This window comes from Vanellus vanellus, assembly GCF_965231255.1.
Source record: "Vanellus vanellus genome assembly, chromosome: 2".
Lineage (NCBI taxonomy): Eukaryota > Metazoa > Chordata > Aves > Charadriiformes > Charadriidae > Vanellus > Vanellus vanellus.
The window spans coordinates 162,404,968-162,426,585 of NC_138906.1; the positions used below are offsets into that span (position 1 = coordinate 162,404,968).

The window sequence follows — 21,618 nt, forward strand, 5'->3', positions numbered from 1 at the left end:
CCCCCCTCCCCCATCCAATGCAGGTATGTTATTTTAAAAAGCCTGAAAATGCCTGCTAGAAAAAAAGATGTATTTTCTCTCACGCACATATATATATATGTGCATTATATGTGTGTATTTAGTGACTCATATCTTATATACATGCAAAAATGTATGCATTTTTATATGTATAAACATGTATGTGTATATATGTATAAACACGTATGTGTGTGTGCATATAAACTTACATACACAGAACAAGTAGTCAAAAATTAGTTTGGGAAAAATTCTATATGTCTCACACGTTCATTCAAAATTTAGCCCTTGCTAAACACCGATTTCACAGTAAATATACAAAAATGAAATATAGCTTTTTTGGAGAAAAAAGAGCTCTTACCTGCTTTACTACAGTCACAGTGCCAGGTGCCATGGTAACTACAGAAGCAACTGCAGTAGCATCATGGGTTTCTGAACCCAACTCGATGATTTGCTGCAGGATGTTTACAGCTGTTGGATCAAGTCTTTCACCTTATCAGAAAGACAGTAACCATAAGATCATTATAGTAAAACAGCTCTAAGGGTACATGAATCTAAGTGCTACAGGCATTCTTTCCCCTCCTGCCTTTAACCTGACTCACAGCGCTGTTTATAAATTTCAAATAGCTCAATAACCTGACACTTTAATAATAGATCTATGGCAGGAATTTATTCACAAAATAAATTTGCCTGAGGAATGCATGAATCAGCAAGTGAAGCCACACTGCTCATTTTTATGCCTGTTTTTGAAACAGAAAGAATACACTGAATAAACAAACAATAGGTCCAACTCACAGCAGTACCTGTAAATTAGGAAGCTGCAAGACTTTACAAATCCAAATGTGTATCTGCCCGGCATTCAGCTTAAACAGGACCTGAACTCTATACCTATAACCACAACAGCTATTTGGTGTATTACAAACCTGTGTTTACCATCTCTCCGGCCATCTGCGTACCCCTCAACCTAAAACAAGTACTGTTATCACTAACATGTTGAAGGGAAAAGTTCATTGCTGAGAGAGCTTGTGCCTACCATTTTATAAGCATGGGATCAGAACACATTTACCCTTTTTTTTAAAATCCTCTTGAAGTGTGTAGCCCTGACAAAGGACAGGCAAGTTTACAAAAACACCCCATACACAGTTGTGCTCTCTCTTCTCCTGAAGTGTGAAAAGGAAAGATTTGGAAGCCAGAGTTTTTTGTTAAGCAGGAATATGAATTCTCCTTCTGTGGCCCACAATTCCCACACGCCCAGTGTCAGCATGAGGGATATGTCAGAAAGGGAAAGAAACTCTCAGGGTCATGTTAAAGCTGCCTTGTATTTGCTGTAATCGCTGTTGGAGCCAGGAAAAAGACAGGAAAGAGACAGTAAATCGAATAAAGCTCATCTCTTAACCCCAAACCCTTTCAAACTGAGGTTGATACTGTGAGATGGGGATCTACATCAGGTAATTTTATTTCAAACAGAAAGTAGTTATATTCTGTTATCTACATGAGAAACAACCTTATCTGAGTACTGAAAAATGTTTGTTTGTTTTAGTTTTGTTTTTTTCTTTAGGCAAGAAACCACTGGTTTTTATACCTAGAAGGAATATGCCGGAAGAGTATCCAAAGTTGGATAAACTAAAGCAAATAATTCTACTTTGAAAATTACAGCCTCATGCTTAAAACCAAAAATGTTATGTACAGCATATGCAATGATCATGTTTTCTTTAATTTAAATATATAAAAGCTTAAGAAAAGTTCGAGAGTTTTTTTACTCATTCAGAATTCCCGGTCATTAAAATAAAATAATACACAGAAATTGTTAGTAACATAATTTAATTGCAACATGCTTGAAAATTCCATTAAAAATGGGAGGTTTTGAAACATATCTGTATTATGAACTACAAAGACCACAATGGTAAACAATTGTAAAGTGTCTGGTAACCAGTGCATTTATTTACATATCTAAAAACAAGATATATGGACACCTAGTCTAGTCTCTGATGTTTTAAAAGTCTCAGAAACGTGAACATTTTTTCTTTTCTTCCAGCTTGTGTTATTTCCCACTTAGCAATCATTACCTAATCCAACTCTTCTTCCTCAATCCGACACAGAATGGCTTACTTTCTGTTGTGTATCATCAGAATTAAGTTTGTTAGTACTGTCTTGGGAACATGGTAAATGAGCTATTCCACTGTGTCACTTCTGCAGGCTGGCTGACTTAAGCAGGGAGAAGAATAATAGCTAGAGAATTGCCATTAGATACACACCATCTACTCTGCCAAGATAGCTGATTTCACAATATATTTAATAATACAGGCAGAAAATTCCACACACCTAATAATAAAGTGCAAAACAGAGTATGGTAAGTATTAATGACTTAAGGATACAGAAATTCATAAAGAATGGTCATTTGTCATTACTTATCCTCAAAGAAAAATATAAAACCCCAGAAGTTCAAAATGAAAAATTTAATCATTTTTAATAGTTTCATAGGAGATCACGTACTGCCCTGTATACTCAAAAGAATTAGATATTTATGAAAAAAAAAAAAATATATATTGTGTTCTAACCTAAAGAAGGTAACTTACCATTCTCAGAAGTATATCTAAGGTTCTGTAATGCAGCTACTGCAGCTTGAGTGCCTTGAACATCTTCTCCAGACTCTGTAATATGGAGATATTGAGTGGATGCTTCTTCAGAAACTTCAGCCGTTAGCTTGAAAACAAAACACAGCCAACACATGAATAATGTCATTCTCATGTAACTCTTGTAAACAAGAGTTATAGAAATATTGGGTGAAACAGAATTCAAGAACAACATTGCATGAGAGTCAGGATATCATCCCATAGTTTTTTTTTCTAGATTCTACTTTACAAGTTGTTTCAAGCATGCTAAATTATATTGACTTCATTTTTGTTGCAGTTATTTTAGAATTAACAACAGACTTTTATTGTATCAGGTTCTAGTAAAGACCTTTTGGGCAAAATTAGTTTATGATGTATGTCCTTGCAGATCTGGTAAAATGCCTCTGAAGTTTGAAAATGGCATTTTGTTTTAGAAAAATTATCCTTTCTATGACTATGTTTTTTTCAAGACAAGCTGTCAACATGTATTCCTGCTCTGATGGGACTTCTTTATTTATAGCCATTTTAACAACAGAGACATGTTTGTGTCTTAGACATCCTCTTATTTTTTCAGGTTTGGGCATCTACTGGGAGAGTCTACAGAGAATCATTTGTGAAATGCATGCGGATATAAGATTTTGAAGGGCTAGGTTTTAAAATGCTTGCCCTGTCTCCTTTGAATAACTGACCATATAGAACCTACTTTGATATTTTTCCATGTCTTAGCATTCTGTCTGTGGATACTCAAAAACCGTTGAACAAGAACAGCAGGACGGCTGTTCCAAATCAGGTATTAGGTTTATAATGGGGGCTAGACTGCCTGAAATTTAGCAGAACAGCTCTTAAACTGTGAAGGCCAGCCAACTGCAGTTGACTCTTGGCTTTTTCCTCTCACTGGACACCAACAATAGCCTGCTCAGGCAATGGAAAAGACAGCTTGCCAACTGTAAATTTTTACATAAGAGTGCCTAGATAGTTCTGTGGTTTTCCCACAGCTTCTGCATCTACAGTCAGCCCTGCTCTGTAAGAGAAACACTTTTCATTTTAAAACGAATAGCTACACATATGACAGTAGCAGAAAACTCGAAAGGGTAAGCCCTCTCAAGGTAGCTGCCCTACTCCAGCCCAAAACGGGAAAATTCAGGTTGTTGGTTTCTTTTGCTTTCTTCATTAATTCAATATAATCTTGCAGCTTTGCAGAACCTGCAGCTAAAGCCAGTGACTATTTGGTATATAACAAAATGCAGAAAGTTTTTCAATTTCACATTTTCTAGCTAAAAAATTCACCCTTTCTGCTGCAAGTAGAGGACTAGAGCCTTAAAATGCAGAAGTAAGCAGTTACAATGATGTTAATCCTACTGGATATTAAAGCACTCAAGCTTAACAGTCACAGCAATGTATGCATTCACAATGGAGGTGAGATCACATGACCTCCTGATCTTATATAAGGTCAAGAACACATTTATGAATGCTTCTTATTCTTATCCTTACTTTTCTCCCTCTATTTTTTAAAAATTTTAGGGCCAAAGCTATGGCAACTTAACATTACCTCCCACTTAGTCTCCCCATCGTGTTCCACTAGCTTCATTCCATGCTTGTTTTTAAGATGTCTGTTGAATTCCCATTTTGTACCGTACACAAAGCTGCAAACAGGACACTTAATTCCACCTATAAGGAAACACAAATAAATCCCTTGAGTTATTTTCATGTAAATTGCCCCTCTACTCTGCTCTGGTGAGACCCCACCTGGAGTACTGCATCCAGCTCTGGAGCCCTCAGCACAGGAAAGACATGGACCTGTTGGAGCGGGTCCAGAGGAAGGCCACAGAGATGATCAGAGGGCTGGAGCACCTCTCCTGGGAAGACACAGGCCGAGAGAGTTGGGGTTGTTCAGCCTGGAGAAGAGAAGGCTCCAGGGAGACCTTATTGTGGCCTTTCAATACTTAAAGAGGCCCTACAAGAAACATGGGGATGAACTTTTTAGCAGGGCCTGTTGCGATAGCACAAAGGGTTTAAACTAAAAGAGGGAAAATTTAGACTAGATATAAAGAAGAAATGTTTTCAATGAGAGTAGTGAAACACTGGCCCAGGTTGCCCAGAGAGGCAGTAGATGCCCCATTCCTGGAAACATTCAAGGTCGGGTTGGACGGGGCTCTGAGCAACCTGATCTAGTTGAAAATGTCCCTGCTCATGGCAGGGGGGTTGGACTAGATCGCTTTTAAAGGTTCCTTCCAGCCCAAACCATTATATGATTCTATTCTATGAAATACTTTTTTTCAAGGCAATAAGGACCCATTTAATTTGACCCCATCTCAATGAAGCCACATAACTGTAATTTAAAAGGGTTTCCTTTAGCCCTGGGTCCAACATGAAAAAAAGGGAAAAAAATTAAGTACTTGAACTCTCACAGTGCTTAAGGGCAATTTTGGATAATGGTAATGGTAGGAGTCTGGAACAACTCGCATATCTGGGAAGGTATCCCAATTCTGCTTCCCTGCCTGCATGCCTCCCTGCAGTGGATGTGAAGTTGCAGGAATGCTGTTCCCATCTTTCCCTCCTTCTGCACCTCTATCCCTGGGGATCCCCTACCACAGACCAATTAGAAAGAAAGAGCAGGAAGAGATAAATATTTGCATTAGTCTGAGATACAGCATTAGGACCACGTAAGAAGTATTGGTTTCATCTCTCAGAAGGTAGATGTTAAGGGATATAGCCAAACCATAACAGAGAAAATAAGTTGTAAAGTAAATAACAACTTATCTACTGGGTAAGAACTTGTGCTTGCTTTACATAGGCCATTCTAGCAGTAGTACGTACAATAAAGAGGGAAAAGATTTTTCAAGGAATGACAACATACTAAGTTGGACCAACCCCACCCCATTTTTTTCCTTGGCCACAAAAAAATACTGCAAACCTAGGGGATGCTTCAGCCTGTGCAGAATCATTCCCACAGTCGTGATTCTGGTTGAAATTCAAGTTTAATAGCACCAATGAAAACTAGTCATAGTTTCCAAGTGCAAATTTTTTCAAGTCTGAGGGTGTCTATGACACGTTCTGCTTTAGGCCTACCATAAACAAAGCCTAGCACAAGTTTTAAGTAATTCTGAACCAATGCTTTTGCCCTGTAAATACTCATTTATTTCAAGTCATAGAGTTACTTAGAGACTATTTTTAATGCCCATTCCATTACACATCCTTGCAACTTCAAAGGTAAATTGTATGTATAGTCCAGAAATCTGCAAGACAAGTCTCTTGCAAGCTTCAGCTTTAAATATAGACTCCCTGTTATCTTCAGGACACAATGCAAAACCATCGTGCACTGCAAGCTTTCAGTAACTGCTGGGATACTTTTTAAGTGCTTATAAACAACACTGAGATCTTAATATTTAACATACAGTTAGTGACAGTAGCGACATCCTAATGATTTTTTTTTTTTTTAAATGTATCTTTTCCAAGACAGCTGTTTTAGTTTTCTCAAGTTTCAAACAAACATTAAGTTTTTTGGCACATTATCAAAGCAAACCAGGGAGAGTTAACAATGTAATGTCATCTTCCCCCAACTATCCTTGCTTTTGAGAGTTTCTACTGTTTACGTTAACATACAAAACTGTAAATCTAAGTTTTCTGCCTATCTACAAAATGATGCATAGCGTGAATTTAGCACAGTGTTTACTGCCTGGGTATGCAGCATTACAGGTAAAAAACTGAGCATGACGAAATCATAAGCATCCAATTTTCCACACTAGATTAAACAGCTTTTACTTCTTTTTCTTATGAAAGTCATTTGGTCAAATGTCAGATCTCAGTTGCTTGTAATTATGCAAGTATTTCCCTTCTTTCCCCCCTATTGACTAAAGCAGAACAAAAATAATCTGCAGGTGATAAATTGTTGCATTAGGTGACCAGAACTCACTCTAACAAATCTAATGGCTAGGGAAGGGCGTTATGCCACTTTAGCAACTATGCCACCAGATGGCTGTCTCCACATTATCATGGCAAACGACTCTTACCCATCACGCTCAAATGCTTCAAATACACTCTCATAAGCTGGTTACAAGACAAGTCCTCCTTGCATATAGTTTTTTATGAATAAGGTGATTAGAAAAAGGATTCCATTTTACAGTAATGGAAACCAGCCATATATTCTACCAGGTAAAAAAGAAATAAACTTTTTATTTTGATAAAACAGAATATAACTACACCCAGTCACTAGGGTCTTTCACTGACATTATTCCTATACAATTTCCCCTCTTTGCTCTCAATCTATTGTAAGTCTTCACCAAACTTCACTGTTATAGCAGATGTTCAATACTCCATTTCTAGACAAAACTAAAATAGTTTCCCCAATAAGGGAAACTCAAAAGTTCACAAAAGCAAAATGCCTTTGTTCAGATTAGGACAAAGATATTATCAGTTACAGAAAATGAAATTAAACATTCATTTCACCTGTAGTATTAGCAAAAACATGCTGTTGTGAAAGAGAAGACACTTTTCCACATTAATTTATCTGGTGTATCGTTATAATAGTTTCAATATCAAAGCTGTGGCTTTGGTTATTATGACTTTACCTAAAGAACAAATAATGGAAGCATAGAATTAAACTGGTAATATCTAACTCCACGTCACTGACTTCATACGAAAACTCAGGAAAATTAATTTCTGGACCATTCTTTAAAGTAAGGGGTAACATACAGAGAAAGTAAATGAATTACACACCATATCTATTTTCAATACCAAAAGTGATGTTTGCAACACAGTATCGCACATAAATATTATACAGCTCCACAACTTTTTTCTATCATGGCATTGAGATGTGGTCTCCAAACAATTCACTTATTGGCCTAAAATCTCCATAAGACAACTATTATTTTATGTTAAAAGAAAGCATGTGGTATAATAGAACATAGAGGCCACACCTGGATCATCATGCAGGTACTGCACAAGTTTGCTGCACAAACACAAATAGAAAAATCGATCTCCCAGAGAGTGCTGAAATACATAAACAAACCAATGGATGGCGGGGAGTATCAGCTAAGAGAAAAGAAACTATTTCTGGAAAATTTTATGTGACTTGCCCAGCACAAAGCAAACAAAACTAAAAAAGGAAGCTATCAGATAAGCAAGTAGGCAGGGTATCGCAAAAAAACTGGTAACTCATATGTTAATCTTGTCTTCTATGCAGATTACATAAAATTCTTACAGTATTTATTTTCCTTTATTACTTTAAAATACTAAAATAAATGTCAGATCACAGACTTCTGCTTAAACAAACTAACCAAGCAACCGATCAACCAAATAAAAACAAGACCCAAGCATTTTTCTGATCCTAGATGATCCTCATTTCTAATATAGGTGCAGAAATTAAATACTGCTATCTATCCCTGGCAATGCAGTTGCTCAAATAAGCACGTTCCCTCTCCTACTCTATGAATCATTCATTTATTTATAAACTCATTCTAGGAATCTTGAGTAGAGTCCGGCAGTCTACATTCATATTAATATTTCCAATTAAGATTATTTGCAATGTCTGCAGTGCAGTCAAAAACCAGGTAAGAATGGAGAAGAAAAGATGAGCAAGTGTGAGGCATTAGAACAAGCAGAATACAAGAAGGCAAATAGCTATAGACAGCTTTTATTAGACATTATTTGTTTTTAGTTTCCCTTCTCACTTTTTTCCCCAAACCCTTTCACTTGCTGGTTCTCCCGCCTTTCCCTTTTTGTCTACAGTCCTTTAATTTCAAAGGACTTGTTTAATATCAAGTTTGATGGGTCTTCTTCCTTTATATGAATACATGAATAATTTTCCAAAATTGCTTTTCAGATCTATGAATATGGTAAATTGAAACTTGATAGAGGCTAGTGAGGCAGCAAGTTGCAGCTGCTGGCCCAAGCAGCTCAGAAACATATACCTTGTCATACCGCATAATACGTCCACAACGATCTGTTTGTGCTGTGTGACGCAGATACAGAAGATTTTCTGATTCCAAAATCAGGAAAATTTTTATTAACTTCAATGGGACTCATGTTTATCAACTCCAAATGGAAATCCTAATTAACTCAAGTCTCCCACAAGGAACATTTTCTTCTTCCCCAGCGAGATACCAAAATATTGAGATAAGAAACCTGCAGGTCTCCTGATTTTATTTGGAGTCCATGTATAAGATTCATATAGCAGGAAACGGTGGCAAAGGAGGTCGCATGTGGGAAAAACGCACCTACTAACATGGCCTTCTTCATGGCAGAGTCCTAATAAGAGGCCCTGACCTCATAGCTACTACATGCATTTGAAGCCCTTTGCCGTTCTAAAACTCCACACAGCAGGTGAACACGCGGAAAGCAGACGCAGCACTAGCGGTAGCACAGGAAACAATACTGCTGTGTAAGGAAAGGAAGAGAAGGAAGGATGAGAACTCAGAGATGGGAAGACTAAATAGAATAGTTCAGTCAAAAGGGACCCATGATGATCATCTTGTCCAACTGTCTGACCGCTTCAGGGCTGACTAACAGTTACAGCATGTTATTGTCCAAATGCCTCTTAAACACTGACAGGCTTGGGGCAATGACCACCTGTCTTAAGAAGCCTGTTGCGGTGTTTAACCTCCCTCTTGGTAAAGAAATGCTTCTTAATGCGAAGCCTGAATCTCCCCTGACACAGCTTTGAACCATTCCCACGTGTCCTGTCACTGGATACCAGTGAGAAGAGCTCAGCACCTCCCTCTCCACTTCCCCTCCTCAGGAAGCCACAGAGAGCAATGAGGTCACCCCTCAGCCTCCTCTTCTCTGAACTAGACAAGCCTTAAGTCCTTACTTATTTCCTCATAGGACATTCCCTTCAGCCCTTTCACCAGGTTTGTTGCCATCCTCTGGACGCATTCAAGGATGTCCACATCCTTCTTAAATGGTGGGGCCCAGAACCGCACACAGTGCTCAAGGTGAGGTCGCACCAACGCTGAATCCAGTGGGATAATCACTTCTTTTGACCAGTCATGCTGTGTTTGATGCCCCCCAGCGCACACTGCTGGCTCCTATCCAGCCTGCTGTCAACCAGCACTCCACATCCCTTTCTGCAGGGCTGCTCTCCAGCCTCTCCTCTCCCAGTCTATACTTGTGCCTGGTGTCACTCTGTCCCAGGTGCAGGATCCAGCATTTGGACTTGTTAGATTTCATCCCATTAATCATTCGATGCTCCAATGTGGTGAACAAAGCATGTCCACCACAGAAAAAACTAAAGGCTATTCTCTCTCATCTCACTCTAATGTCTTCATTATAAGACCATTCCTGCATTCTCAACAACTTCACAGGTTTTTTGTTTCAGTGGTAAAGAATTCTTTTCAGAAGTGCATTTATCTGGCTCCCAAAGGGGAAAGAAGACTTAATTAGCATATGATTAACTTATTAGTTCAAAACATTATAAATATGATCCTTAATTTCACATTAACAGAGTTCAATCTCAGGTACCTGTTTATAAGTGTTGCTATGGACAAATAATTCCTCACAGTGCTCAGATTTTTGGAAAGTTAAACAAAGCTCCCCATAGAGCACAGTTCTTCCTGCCCCAGCATGACTAGAGAATAGAGGCTTTGAGTACTGACCAAGTAAACGTCACCTCTTTAAAACAACCGCAGGTTCTTTGACAACTTTCACTGCCTGTGAAAATAATTGTAAAATTCTACTATACATTCCAGCCCTGACATTTATAGACAAAGATCTACTTTTTAAATTATTTCTGGTCTTCTGACAAAAAGGAAACAAAAAAATGTCATATAAAATTAACACAGGTTCAAACTCCTTAATGTAATTATACATTTTGCCATTATAGTGCAAGTTTAAGGGAGAGTCTCAGCCTCTAATTTTACTGTGTTTCTGTGTGTCATGATTTCAGTATTATTTATTAATGCCTTCAACAGACAAATGTTCTGCATTATATGAAAAATTTGGAAATACTATTTAGAAATAAAGTCATCTTAGAATAATTATATTTAATACATTATCTAATACAGCAGCATTATTTTGGTCTCTTCTTCAACAAAACCAGAAATTTTGAAGATCCCAAAAAGATACAATAAAAAGGCTCGTAGTTTCTATTAAAAAAATAAGAAAAACACTCTTTAAAATGATCAGAAACCAAGTAAAAAACTCAAATCTACCAAGTATTAAAATATTTTCAACACAATTTAACATTTAATTTGGCTTTCTCCTCTTCTTCCTCACTTCCACCCCCCACCCAAGGCACTAGAACTGAAGGAGCTTTACACCCAAAAAGGCACCTGACCGCATAGTCAATTGTTTGCTCTGGTTCACCCTCCCAGTGTGCAGCAGCAGAACTACTGATGGGAGTCAGACACCTTTGGTAGCACCCGGCCCCTGCAAGGAAGGAGCTGCAATCTGTGACACCTATATCAAGCAGAAATAAAGCAATTAGTGGCATCGACCATCTTTTCAGAAGGATACAGCACTTCAGCTGGGATGAAATTTATAAACAAAACCAACAATAGCCAGGAATGTAACTTTTTATGTTAATACATAAATGTGGTAAAAACTACTACTGTCTGATTTTCGCTTCCCCCGGCATTCCATTAGTTTTTATACTTAATCTTGAATTTTCAATCCTCCCCAAATCCTCGTTGCCTTTAATTAGTTTATCTGTGACAGCAATTACTCTAATTGATCAGGTGTCTATATCTAATTAGTTTTATTTATCTTTGTGAGGTATGACTATAGTTTTACACAGACAGCAGTAACAAGCAGTTGTTCTAGGCCAAATGAGATATTTAGGACCTTAAAACAGAAACGTGATGTAGAGGAATGCAGGCCTGGTACGACGGCCTCGAGAAGCAGAGACGCAGGAGTCAGCATAGAGGAGGGCAGGCATGGTGGGATAAGAAGCGGGGCGCAAGTGTGGCATTAAAGAACCCACAGCTATAAACAACTCAGAATTGATCAATTAAAAATATGCAAATCCAGAGCTGGATAAACCCAGTTTTAGGGACAACATAAATAGTATTTAACATGTAGAGCACCATAAGCAGTAATTTTGGATTTAATCTGCAGCTACAGACCAATGAAAAAGAAAAGTGAAAATGTGTGTAAGCAAACGTAACAATGGCCCCAACTGGAAGGGGAGAGGAAGATCAGAGACTCACAGAATCATTTAGGCTGGAAAAGACCCTTAAGATCATCAAGTCCAACTGTAAACATAACAACGCCCAGTCCACCACTAAACCATGTCCCTCAGCAGCACATCTACACTCTTTTAAATACCTCCAGGGATGGTACTCAACCACTTCCCTGGGCAGCCTGTTCCAGTGCTTTATAACCCTTTCAGGGTTATATCCAATCTAAACCTCCCCTGGCGCAACTTGAGGCTGTTTCCTCTTGTCTGATCACTTGCTACTTGGGAGAAGAAAGTAACCCCCACCTGGCTACAGCCTCCTTTCAGGTAGTTGTAGAGAGCGATAAGGTCTCCCCTCAGCCTCCTTTTCTCCAGGCTAAACACCCCCAGTTCCCTCAGCCGCTCCTCATCAGACTTACACTCTAGACCCTTCACAGGTTTGTTGCTCTTCTTTGGACATCAAGATGAACATCGAATTTCTCCCAGCGAAGAACTCCAGATGCTGAGAACTTCCTGAAACTTCCATCCCAAAGCCAAACCCAGAGGGAAACCGCCCATCTTTGGACCCAGAGAAACAGTGGAAGGGTGACCATACCACCAGAAAAAGGAGTAGAAACTAAGAAGTGCCTGCGTTATCATTTTAATTGTAATACTATAATATGCTATTGAGACTTCTGTATGTAACTACTCTATTTTATTATTTTTTAAAAAAATAACAATTAGATCTAGACTAATGGCGATTCTTGAACTAGATTAAGATTTCCATTATATTAACAATAAGTTGTTGGCTTTACTTACACAGATAAAGTGCTTCCTTTGCCCATAAACAAGATTCTGAGCATAACAATTTGTAACATGTTTTACCTGTATTCTCTCCCCATCCCCCCCCCATTTTTCTAGTGGGGGAATAATTTGCTGCCCCTTTACTCTTCAGTCTTTCTTACATTTGCTTAAACTTACTTTTAGTTCAACCTTGCAAAACCGTCATAGAAATTTATCAGTAGAACAATAGGTATTTATCATTCATTTCAACACATAGTGACACTTTATTTACAAAAGGCGACAAACGTGAAAATGATAAACATGCAACAACGAATAGCACAGCCAAGGTAAATCAAAACTTTGGTTCATCCACCCTTAGAAACCAAGAACAAAGGACACTGAATGAAGGCTAAAAGGTGGCCATTTCAGAGTTACTAAAAAGTAGTAATGATGTATCACGTCACGCCCGACAAACTGAGGAACACCTATTGCACAGAAGTTTACCTTTACACCAAGTTTGCCTCAGCAATAAAAATAACAAATCTTATACGGTGGAGATGTACCTTGTTGGATAAGGGCTTCTGCTGCAGGTTCCCCAGAACCTACATTTACATACTCTTCATTAGGATGTTTTCTGTTGTAATGCCTCTTCAGAGAACCAGATATGTTGCAGGAATAGTGGCAATGCGCACAACGGAAAGGCTAGGAGCAAAACCAAAAATGTTAGAACGTATTTCCTGATCTCTTCAGGATACAGGTCTAAGCTGCAATGTTTCGATCCCAAGAAACCATGTTCATTTCTGGTTTAGGAATATTCCAAGGAGACCTTCCAAAATTCAATATCAATGGAAGTTGTAACTAAATGTTACCTGTAATTTGGTACTTTTTATTATGTGCAAGACACTGAGTATTCTCAACATTATAAGATTATTACCTACTTTTCGTAATTCAGTAAACTGTGTGTTTTCATAATTGATGTTCACAGGTCTGACCACGGGGAGACTTTCTACTACAAGGAAATTACTCAGTTGCCGTGAGCTTTGGTCTGAAAAGGGGGAGCAAGAGAGCTAAAATAACTGAAGGTACAATATGATTGTATAGCCAACCTAATTTAACAGATAACTGTACCTGATAGGGTTGATCCCTTTGCTTTCCTTCTCTCTCCAACATGCTCCCAACTGCTTCCCTTTCACTGGCACTTGCATTCATGTGACCATTTGGTGAGCTAAGTTTTGGGAACTAAATTAATTAATTTTTTAAGAATACACATCTCCCTTCAACTGACAGGGAGAGAAATTTCTAAAGAAAAAAGTTTAGGATAACAAGCATTTGTGCCTAAAGTTAGCCTTTGAGAATAACCTTCTGACTGAGGTATGTCACAGTTCTAGGAAGCTTGACGCAACCATTAGGGTCCTGGAAAAGAACGCAGACATTGACCAAGTCCTCGGGTAAAAGTCAAGTACCTCAGAACAGGATGCAAAATATTTCAAGCACAGCAACCAGGCCACCTAAAGCTAGTCAGCAGAAAATAGTTGGTACAGAACTGTTTATTAAGAAGCTGAATTTAAAGCAGGGAAACCTCTGCAGTCAGGGTCCATCAACCAGAACATTCCCCTAAGCTTGTTACTCATGACCTTCGCTCAGGCTCCAAACAGCAAAAATAAGGAAGAAAAGAGGTGTTCAGAGTCCCATAACCTTACAATTCAGAGGGTACTGTAACATTCAGCTACTCAATTTTTCAGAGAGGGGTACTCCCCTTTTCTGTTGCTGACACTGTTTTTCAAGAAAATAATCCAGAGAGACTGCTGTGTTCTTGTCCAACTCTCTACATACTTGCATGTCCTGTATGTTATCTGCTATTGGATAGCAGGACTGCAAATTCACGGAGCTTGGAATTACGATGGATTAAATTATTATTAGGTCGCATAACTATTGACATTCCTCTTTGAGTTTGATATGCACGCAAACAACTGTCCCAGAAGGAGACAACACGCTACCAACAGACAGTTTTTGAACTCCTTCTGACAAATACTCCTGATTGACCTATTTCAGTGTTTTGCAGTTCTCTTGATAATGTATTGAATAGCCACACTTACACGCAGGCTGACAGGGGACTGAAAAGAGATGCTGAGTCAACAGTTCTAAAGCTGATCCTGAGGTCAGAACCAGCTATATTTCAAGAAGTGCATTATGAGTACATTCATCCCGTTAGCCATTAAAAAAGGAAAATGGTGTATTTCCATTTACAAAAAATCCTTTTAAAAAAGTAATTTCATAGCAAAACTACATATTTAAGAAAGAAAAATTATTTGTTCAAAACATATCATCTCGTTAAATGACTTGCTTCATTTTCTTACATGTCTCGTCTTCCAAAATTTAAACATGAATCAAGAGACTGTCTTCCTCTCTGCTTTACGGAGGTACATAGTATTGGTGCTTATTAAGAATGGCTGAAGTGTACTCTTTAGAGAAGCAAAATGATTTGTTAGATAATGAAAGATGTTGCATATCAAAATAGTATGATGTTTTCAATAAGAAATATGCTCATTGCCAAGATAAAGTGTTACATTAAAATGAACATTTTCATACATACAAAATACTGGAATTTTTCCGGAAAAGAAACTAGCATCATTTCTATTTCCTGAATATAACATTTCACAATTCATTACATCAAGACCTATCATGCTGAGAAAGATGTGAAATTTAGGAATAAAACCATACTACAGTTTATTATAATAAACTGTATCTCTAATCTAAACACTTCATAGAAACATTAACAATCTTCAAAACTCTTTCCAAGACACGTTTCAGATAAATTGGGTGTTTTAAAATTAATTCCCTTCAATTTTCTTCAAGTATATGAACTCATCTACAGTACATTAGACTGGCAAACTTTCAGAGCAAATCAAGGTGGGCAATGAAGAGTGATATATGGAATTCACTTTCCTTCTTCCCTAGGACTTTTTAAGGTACATATTAGATTAGGTCTCTCAAGGACTGAAGTCAAAAAAAAAAAAAACAACAAACCAATAATGTTTGGTTTGTATTGCAACACAACATACATATATTTTTGGCAAGTAAAAATACTAATTTCAAATTTTCCATGAATAAAATAACCCTATCTCATAAGTCTGTATACAAAGTCAAAATTCACAGAATATTAAAAAGTTAAGATGCCTTAACTGTTCTTACAGGAACACGTGCCAGTTTTAAAACCGTTCTCCGAAGTTCCATGTATTTCTAAATGACTTATTAAATGACTTACCTTGAAAGAGACATGTTGTTCCATATGACGTAGGAGCTGTGGTTTTTGGGCAGCTGTATAGTCACACACTGTACATTTAAACTGCTTTCCTGAAATGGAAATAGAAAATGGGGTAACTTTTTTCTATTTAAGTTCAGAAAACTACTGATTATATTTCTTCATAAAGGTGATTTCCAAAATGCTAAGAATGAACAATAAAAAACAGAAGTCTGGCACTTGTTCTGCAAGATTGTGGTTAAATAGAGCTAAGAGAAGAGTAACGAAGAAAAAAGGCGTGAGCATCATCTTTAAATTATAAGCATTAGTCTTGATGCTCCTGGATAGTCACTTGGGAAAGAAAAAAAATAATCATTATAGTGTAGCCTAAATGGAAGAAGGAAATCAATTATTTATGACTACAGGCACAGTTATTTTGCTATTTGTAAAGCAGATTTGGAAATCCTTAAAACACAAATGTTTAGTCAGGTTCACATGTGTTTTTACCTACTTCTGGCCCAAGCACTCAATTGTTACGATTTAAATGTATTTAATTTTTCTTGTTTTTTCCACTCTAAGTTTTTCTTGATGTATTTGTGGTAGGCTATTATTTTTACTACAAGATTTGGTAATGTCTGCGGCACTACTCTTCCCATAATGACTCAAACTACCAGGGCTTTCTACACTGGCTTAACCCTGGATCCAGTGAGAAATAAAATATGCTATAGATGAAAACAAAGATTAGAATGGTAAATAACACAGAGGTTTTGTGTTTTGACCTTTCACTTCTGCTTACATGATTTTAAAACATTGGGCACAAATTGCTCCGTCAACATCTGATTGAATGATGCCTGCTTGCTTTGTTCACCATGACATTTTGTCCTTTCTCATCTAAATCTCTGCAGTAGCCCTAAGTCTCACATACAGTCACACAAGGCAAGAGAAAGCGCATACTGGGACAAGTTCACACTTTATATGTGGTAAATTACATGCTGGTGGGTACCAAACACAAGGGGTAACGGCTGGGTTCTGTGACCTGTTCTTGGAGAGTGTTGATTCATATCTCTTTATTGTAACTGGGCACAAATTTTCTAAAAATATATAGAGTTAAAGTAACTGTTGGACTTCTACTTGTCTGCATCAATTGTTTCTAAAATCATCATGTGGACCGGAAGAGGGGTAAAGACAATGGGTGCATATTTGCATAAACATTGCTCCTTCATATACCAACCTAAAGAACATTGAAAGATTTGAGACAGTCTCTGTCTCTTGAGTACTTGGCAGACCGAAAGTCTGTGTTGTAAGCAGGTCTTCTACTCAACACAATGTTAAATAGAATCACTGCAATTTATATATATTGCTTTGTGAAAAAAAAAAAAAAAAAAAAAAAAAATCACTTCAGAAGTGTCATCCAAAGAAAGGTGTTACTTTAAGTTCAACAGAGAAGATATTATACTTGAAATTTCTTTACATGCCTGTGAGCTTTCTAGTCAGGCATCAATACCGAAGGAACTAACCCTCCAACCTGAAATAGCAACAATAAAATTGAAGAACAAGAACTGGAATTTCAACTAATGAAAGCTGACGCTCAGAACATTCATTCTAAAATAAAGTCAATATTTTTAACAGAAGGCATGATTAATGACTATGAAAATTTACTTAGAAAACAGATGATGTCCTGTCATATGAAGTCTTTAAATCAAGTCTGATTAGTCTTTCCTAAAAAGATATACTATAATCCAGCAGAAATGTGATGCAAAATTATTAGATTAAGTTATGGCCTGTATTCTGCAAGAGATCAGGCTTCGAGATTCTAAAAGTCTGCTTTTGGCCCTGAAATCATTAGTCTGAGTCCTTCGTAAGGCAAGGTGGTCAGATTTTGTCATGATCTAGTTTTAGGATTCTCTAATAGGAATGAATTCCCTCTGACATTTTTGAGAAACACCTTTTGCTGTTTGTGGCTTTGCAAAGAGCGAAATTCCCAAACACATTACCATTCTGTAGGCTTCTCTTACTTTCCCTTCAAAGCATTCTCTCTCCCAAATCTTTTTTTTCCCTTATGATTTAAAATAACATAATTTCCTTCCTTTTTATGCTCTATGTTGCATAATCCCTTTCTTCATATTTTGGCTTTCAGATTCTGCCCGTCCTGCTACCTCCAGCCAAATTACAAGGCGCATGAAATACAGGAATGCAGTCTTTCTGTATTAAACGCCCATGGCTGGGAAATTGTATTTGACCGATGTGGAATAAGTATGTGCTAAAAACTAGCCCAAAAGGAAAAGAACCTAAAGGAAGGATGGAGAAGTACAATACAGAATATTCCGTATTATCCTGAAGAGATCAAGGTTCTTTAGATTCTGGATCTCGCTCAAAAAAGTTACAAGCATTTTATACTGAGTATGAAATTTTCCATAAAACACACCTAAGAAAAACCTTAAGACAATTTCTGATATCTAATTTAAATAATGAAAACCTTTTTTTTTTTTTTCTCCTGTTCATTACTAATCACAATCAGTAATAAGCCTGGACTATGGGATTGTTTTCTATCATGCCACTCTTGAGATATCTGTCTGCTGGAGAAGAATAAAGCAGACAGAAAACTCCTTTATATTCCACTGGTTAAACTGACCTTGCAGGGCTGATATTTGAACAAAAATTGCCTGGATTCATAAGTCAGGAAGACAAGTCTCAAACAGTAAAGCGTCTTTCAAATTCATTTATTTGTGAAATAACTGAAGAACACTAGATGTGTGCTAGTAAGAACTTTTGAAGTGCTGTCACTAGAGAAAGGGGCACCAGGCAAAAAAGAAACTGTTAGCATTCAAGTGGCTGAAAGTCCCTTGACAAATAATATATTACATACTTAGTGACAAACGTTATCTTATTTTTAAAAGTGTCTGAAATGCATGAAGAGTTTACTGGGGTGGACTTAGTGAGGAAAATTATGTAAGACTCCAAAGACAGTAAGACTCTGTTCCAACTGGAGCCAATGGCAAAACGCGTTTTCCAAAGGTAGAGGGAATTTCCTGGAACACTTCTGGAAGTGCAAAAAGCAAGACAAAATAGCTGTAAGTATGGAATTTATTTATACCGGTCAAAAAGGGAGGTGGATCAACAAGTTATTGCGGAAGATGACAACGGTCTGAAGCCAGATAAAAAAAGGCTCCTGGTAGTAACATCGCCTCTGGAGTCAATGCTTAAGCCTGACCTAACAGTAAACGATCAGAGACTGTAGTTCCTCGTATGCAATTAAATGTTTAAAAATGACCTGCACACCTTTAAACCAAACGCAGACAAGGCTACCTCCTGCACAACTGTAGTCCTGTTCTTAGCAGTGCCAAATTTTCAAATCAGCCTTAGCTGAATTGCAATACTTACTAACACACATTTAGATTTCGTTCAAGAAATAGAACTAACTCACAGGTAAAAACAAATTCAACTTCCACTTCTGAATTTCACTATTTGGACATGCCAGATGGTGAAAACAAAACAGAAGGGGTTTCATTTCAAAACCTACGCAGATTTTTTTACAGCACCATAGAAAGAGGCCTTTTTTGTTTTTCTTTATAGTCTGATCATGCTCCAAATTTCCTTTTAATTCAAATACAACCTGTCTTCTTCTCCTAGCCAGGAATCAGCTGGGGATTGCATTTGATAAGTAGAATTGTTAATTCTTCCATATGAAGTTTAGATGTATGTGCAACATCTGCTTGTTATTGACCAAGTTATTTCAAATTCTTGGAAAATATTTTTTGAATAACAAATGATTTACTGACTCATAGTACTACTACAGTAACTTTGGTAATACTACAGTAACTAGCTGCTTCCTATAATATGCCTCATATCACTGTAAAAGGGATCATCACTTTCACTAATGTTATACATACAGATAAAAGCATACATAAAAATCACAGAATGGTCAGGGTTGGAAGGGGCCTCTGGAGATCATCTAGTCCAACCCCCTGCCGTAGGCAGGGACACCTCCCGCTAGACCAGATTGCCCAAGGCCATGTCCAGCCTGACCTTGAACACCTCCAGGGATGGGGCCTCAACAACCTCTCTGGGTGACCTGTGCCAGTGCCTTACCACCCTCAAAGTGAAAACCTTCTTCCTAATGTTTAATCTGAACCTGCCCTCTTCCAGTTTAAAGCCATTCCCCCTCATCCTATCACTACATGCCTGAGTAAAAAGTCCTTCCCCAGCTCTCCTGTAGGCCCCCTTTAGGTACTGGAAGGCCGCAATAAGATCTCCCTGGAACCTTCTCTTCTCCAGGCTGAACAGCCCCAACTCGCTCAGCCCCTCCTCAGAGGAGAGGTGCTCCAGTCCTTGGATCATCCTCGTGAAAATACCTCTGACAAAAACTTCACATATATTCTAGAAATGTATCAGAGCATGTGCGCTTTCTTTGAAAGGACAGTGCTAACGAATATGCAATTTAAAAAAAAAATAAATTTAAATTACATGGCCCATAAAGAGTGGAATGAAGTTTCACAAGTTTGCCTGAGGAAACCGATCAAACTACTAAGTCAAAATGAAGGTCTGTACAACTTATCTTGCTAAATCATTTACTTCACTTTCATAATCACAGACAAATAAAGTATTGTTGCATCCCAAGTTCTGAAATAAAAGATGGTATTTTTCTGGATTCGCATCTCACTTTTCCTGTTATCATCACAGAAACACTAAAATCATGGAGCAAATGCGTGTGCTGCATGTGTGCCTATAGGGCCCGTGTGCCTATAGGGACCACGTGCTCAGGCTTGCCACTGACTGGACCTGGGCACACAGAGCTGCAGCAGCCTTGCCTCTATTGGGCTACTGGATTCGGCAACTCCTAACTATATTCTCACAGAGGAAAGCAGGAAGACACTTAAACATGGAACTATTTGTATTTTCAAATTTTTATTGAGATCACCAGTTCTCTGTAAGAGGGCTGTAAGGCCAACCCAATATTTCAGAAAAATGAACTATTCCAGAGAGCTGTCTTAATTTTGCAAAGCTTTGGATTATTTCACAAGCAGTGTCTCCCGGGAATAAACAAAATTTGTAAGTAGAACTTAAGTGTTCAACCTAAAAATGTTTGTTAATAAGGTCTTACAGTACAGCCAGTATTTATTGCCTTAAAATAAACTTGGATTTAACAAACATGCACGTACCATCAGCAGTATGAAGGAGTTTATGGCTCTTCAAAGTGCCTTTTGATTTGAACTTTTTTCCACACATATCACAAAGGTGCGTTTTCTCAGTGCTGTGGCGATTCATATGGGCTTTTAAGTTACTCTTGCTGCGAGTGGCATACTCACAGAGAGAACATTTGAAGGGTTTGACACCTAAAAATAAATAAAAAAATACACTATGAAACAAACAAGCTGTACCTTTTGATGAGACAGTGGACATTTGCTTGAAAGAAATTTCAGATCATGTGAGCAATGTAGACAAAAAGGTCAAAATTTTAAAATTTGGATATCTACATTTAAGAAACTTCATCTGTAGCATCTGTATAAATGATACCAAGCCCTTGACAGCATCATTTAACTTACTAAGAGAACGGAAGGGTTCTTTTAGAATTAAATGCTTCCCTACTGAAGCCAATTACTGAGTTTAACCAAGTAAATACAAATGTTCTGGTCTTGGTATGTTCATCTTTCATTTAAAAGTAGAATCCAGACTGCCTAAGTTGATGCCTAGCTGGTGTACATACCAAATCTCCCTCTAAAAGTCATCAGATAACTATTGTCCTCTATATACTATAATAAAAAATTAAGAAACCTATTTTAGAAAGACTGGTTCATTAGGCACTTAATATGTAAGCACAAGTCAAATGTCCAAAGCTGTGTTTTATTGTTAATTAGCATCAGATTTGCTAATGGCTC

General features: G+C 37.7%; 1 protein-coding gene across 1 annotated transcript in view; it reads right to left on the minus strand.

Moving 5' to 3' along the window:
* The window catches only part of ZFAT (zinc finger and AT-hook domain containing), a 95,285-nt gene that overhangs the window by 14,145 nt on the left and 59,522 nt on the right, over nt 1-21,618 (minus strand). The window contains exons 10-15 of the mRNA XM_082499418.1: nt 20,902-21,075; nt 15,767-15,855; nt 13,065-13,203; nt 4,177-4,295; nt 2,592-2,718; nt 377-507 (exon numbers count right to left, since the gene is read on the minus strand). Coding sequence (XP_082355544.1) covers nt 377-507; nt 2,592-2,718; nt 4,177-4,295; nt 13,065-13,203; nt 15,767-15,855; nt 20,902-21,075 — 779 coding nt within the window. The remainder of the gene's footprint in view (nt 1-376; nt 508-2,591; nt 2,719-4,176; nt 4,296-13,064; nt 13,204-15,766; nt 15,856-20,901; nt 21,076-21,618) is intronic.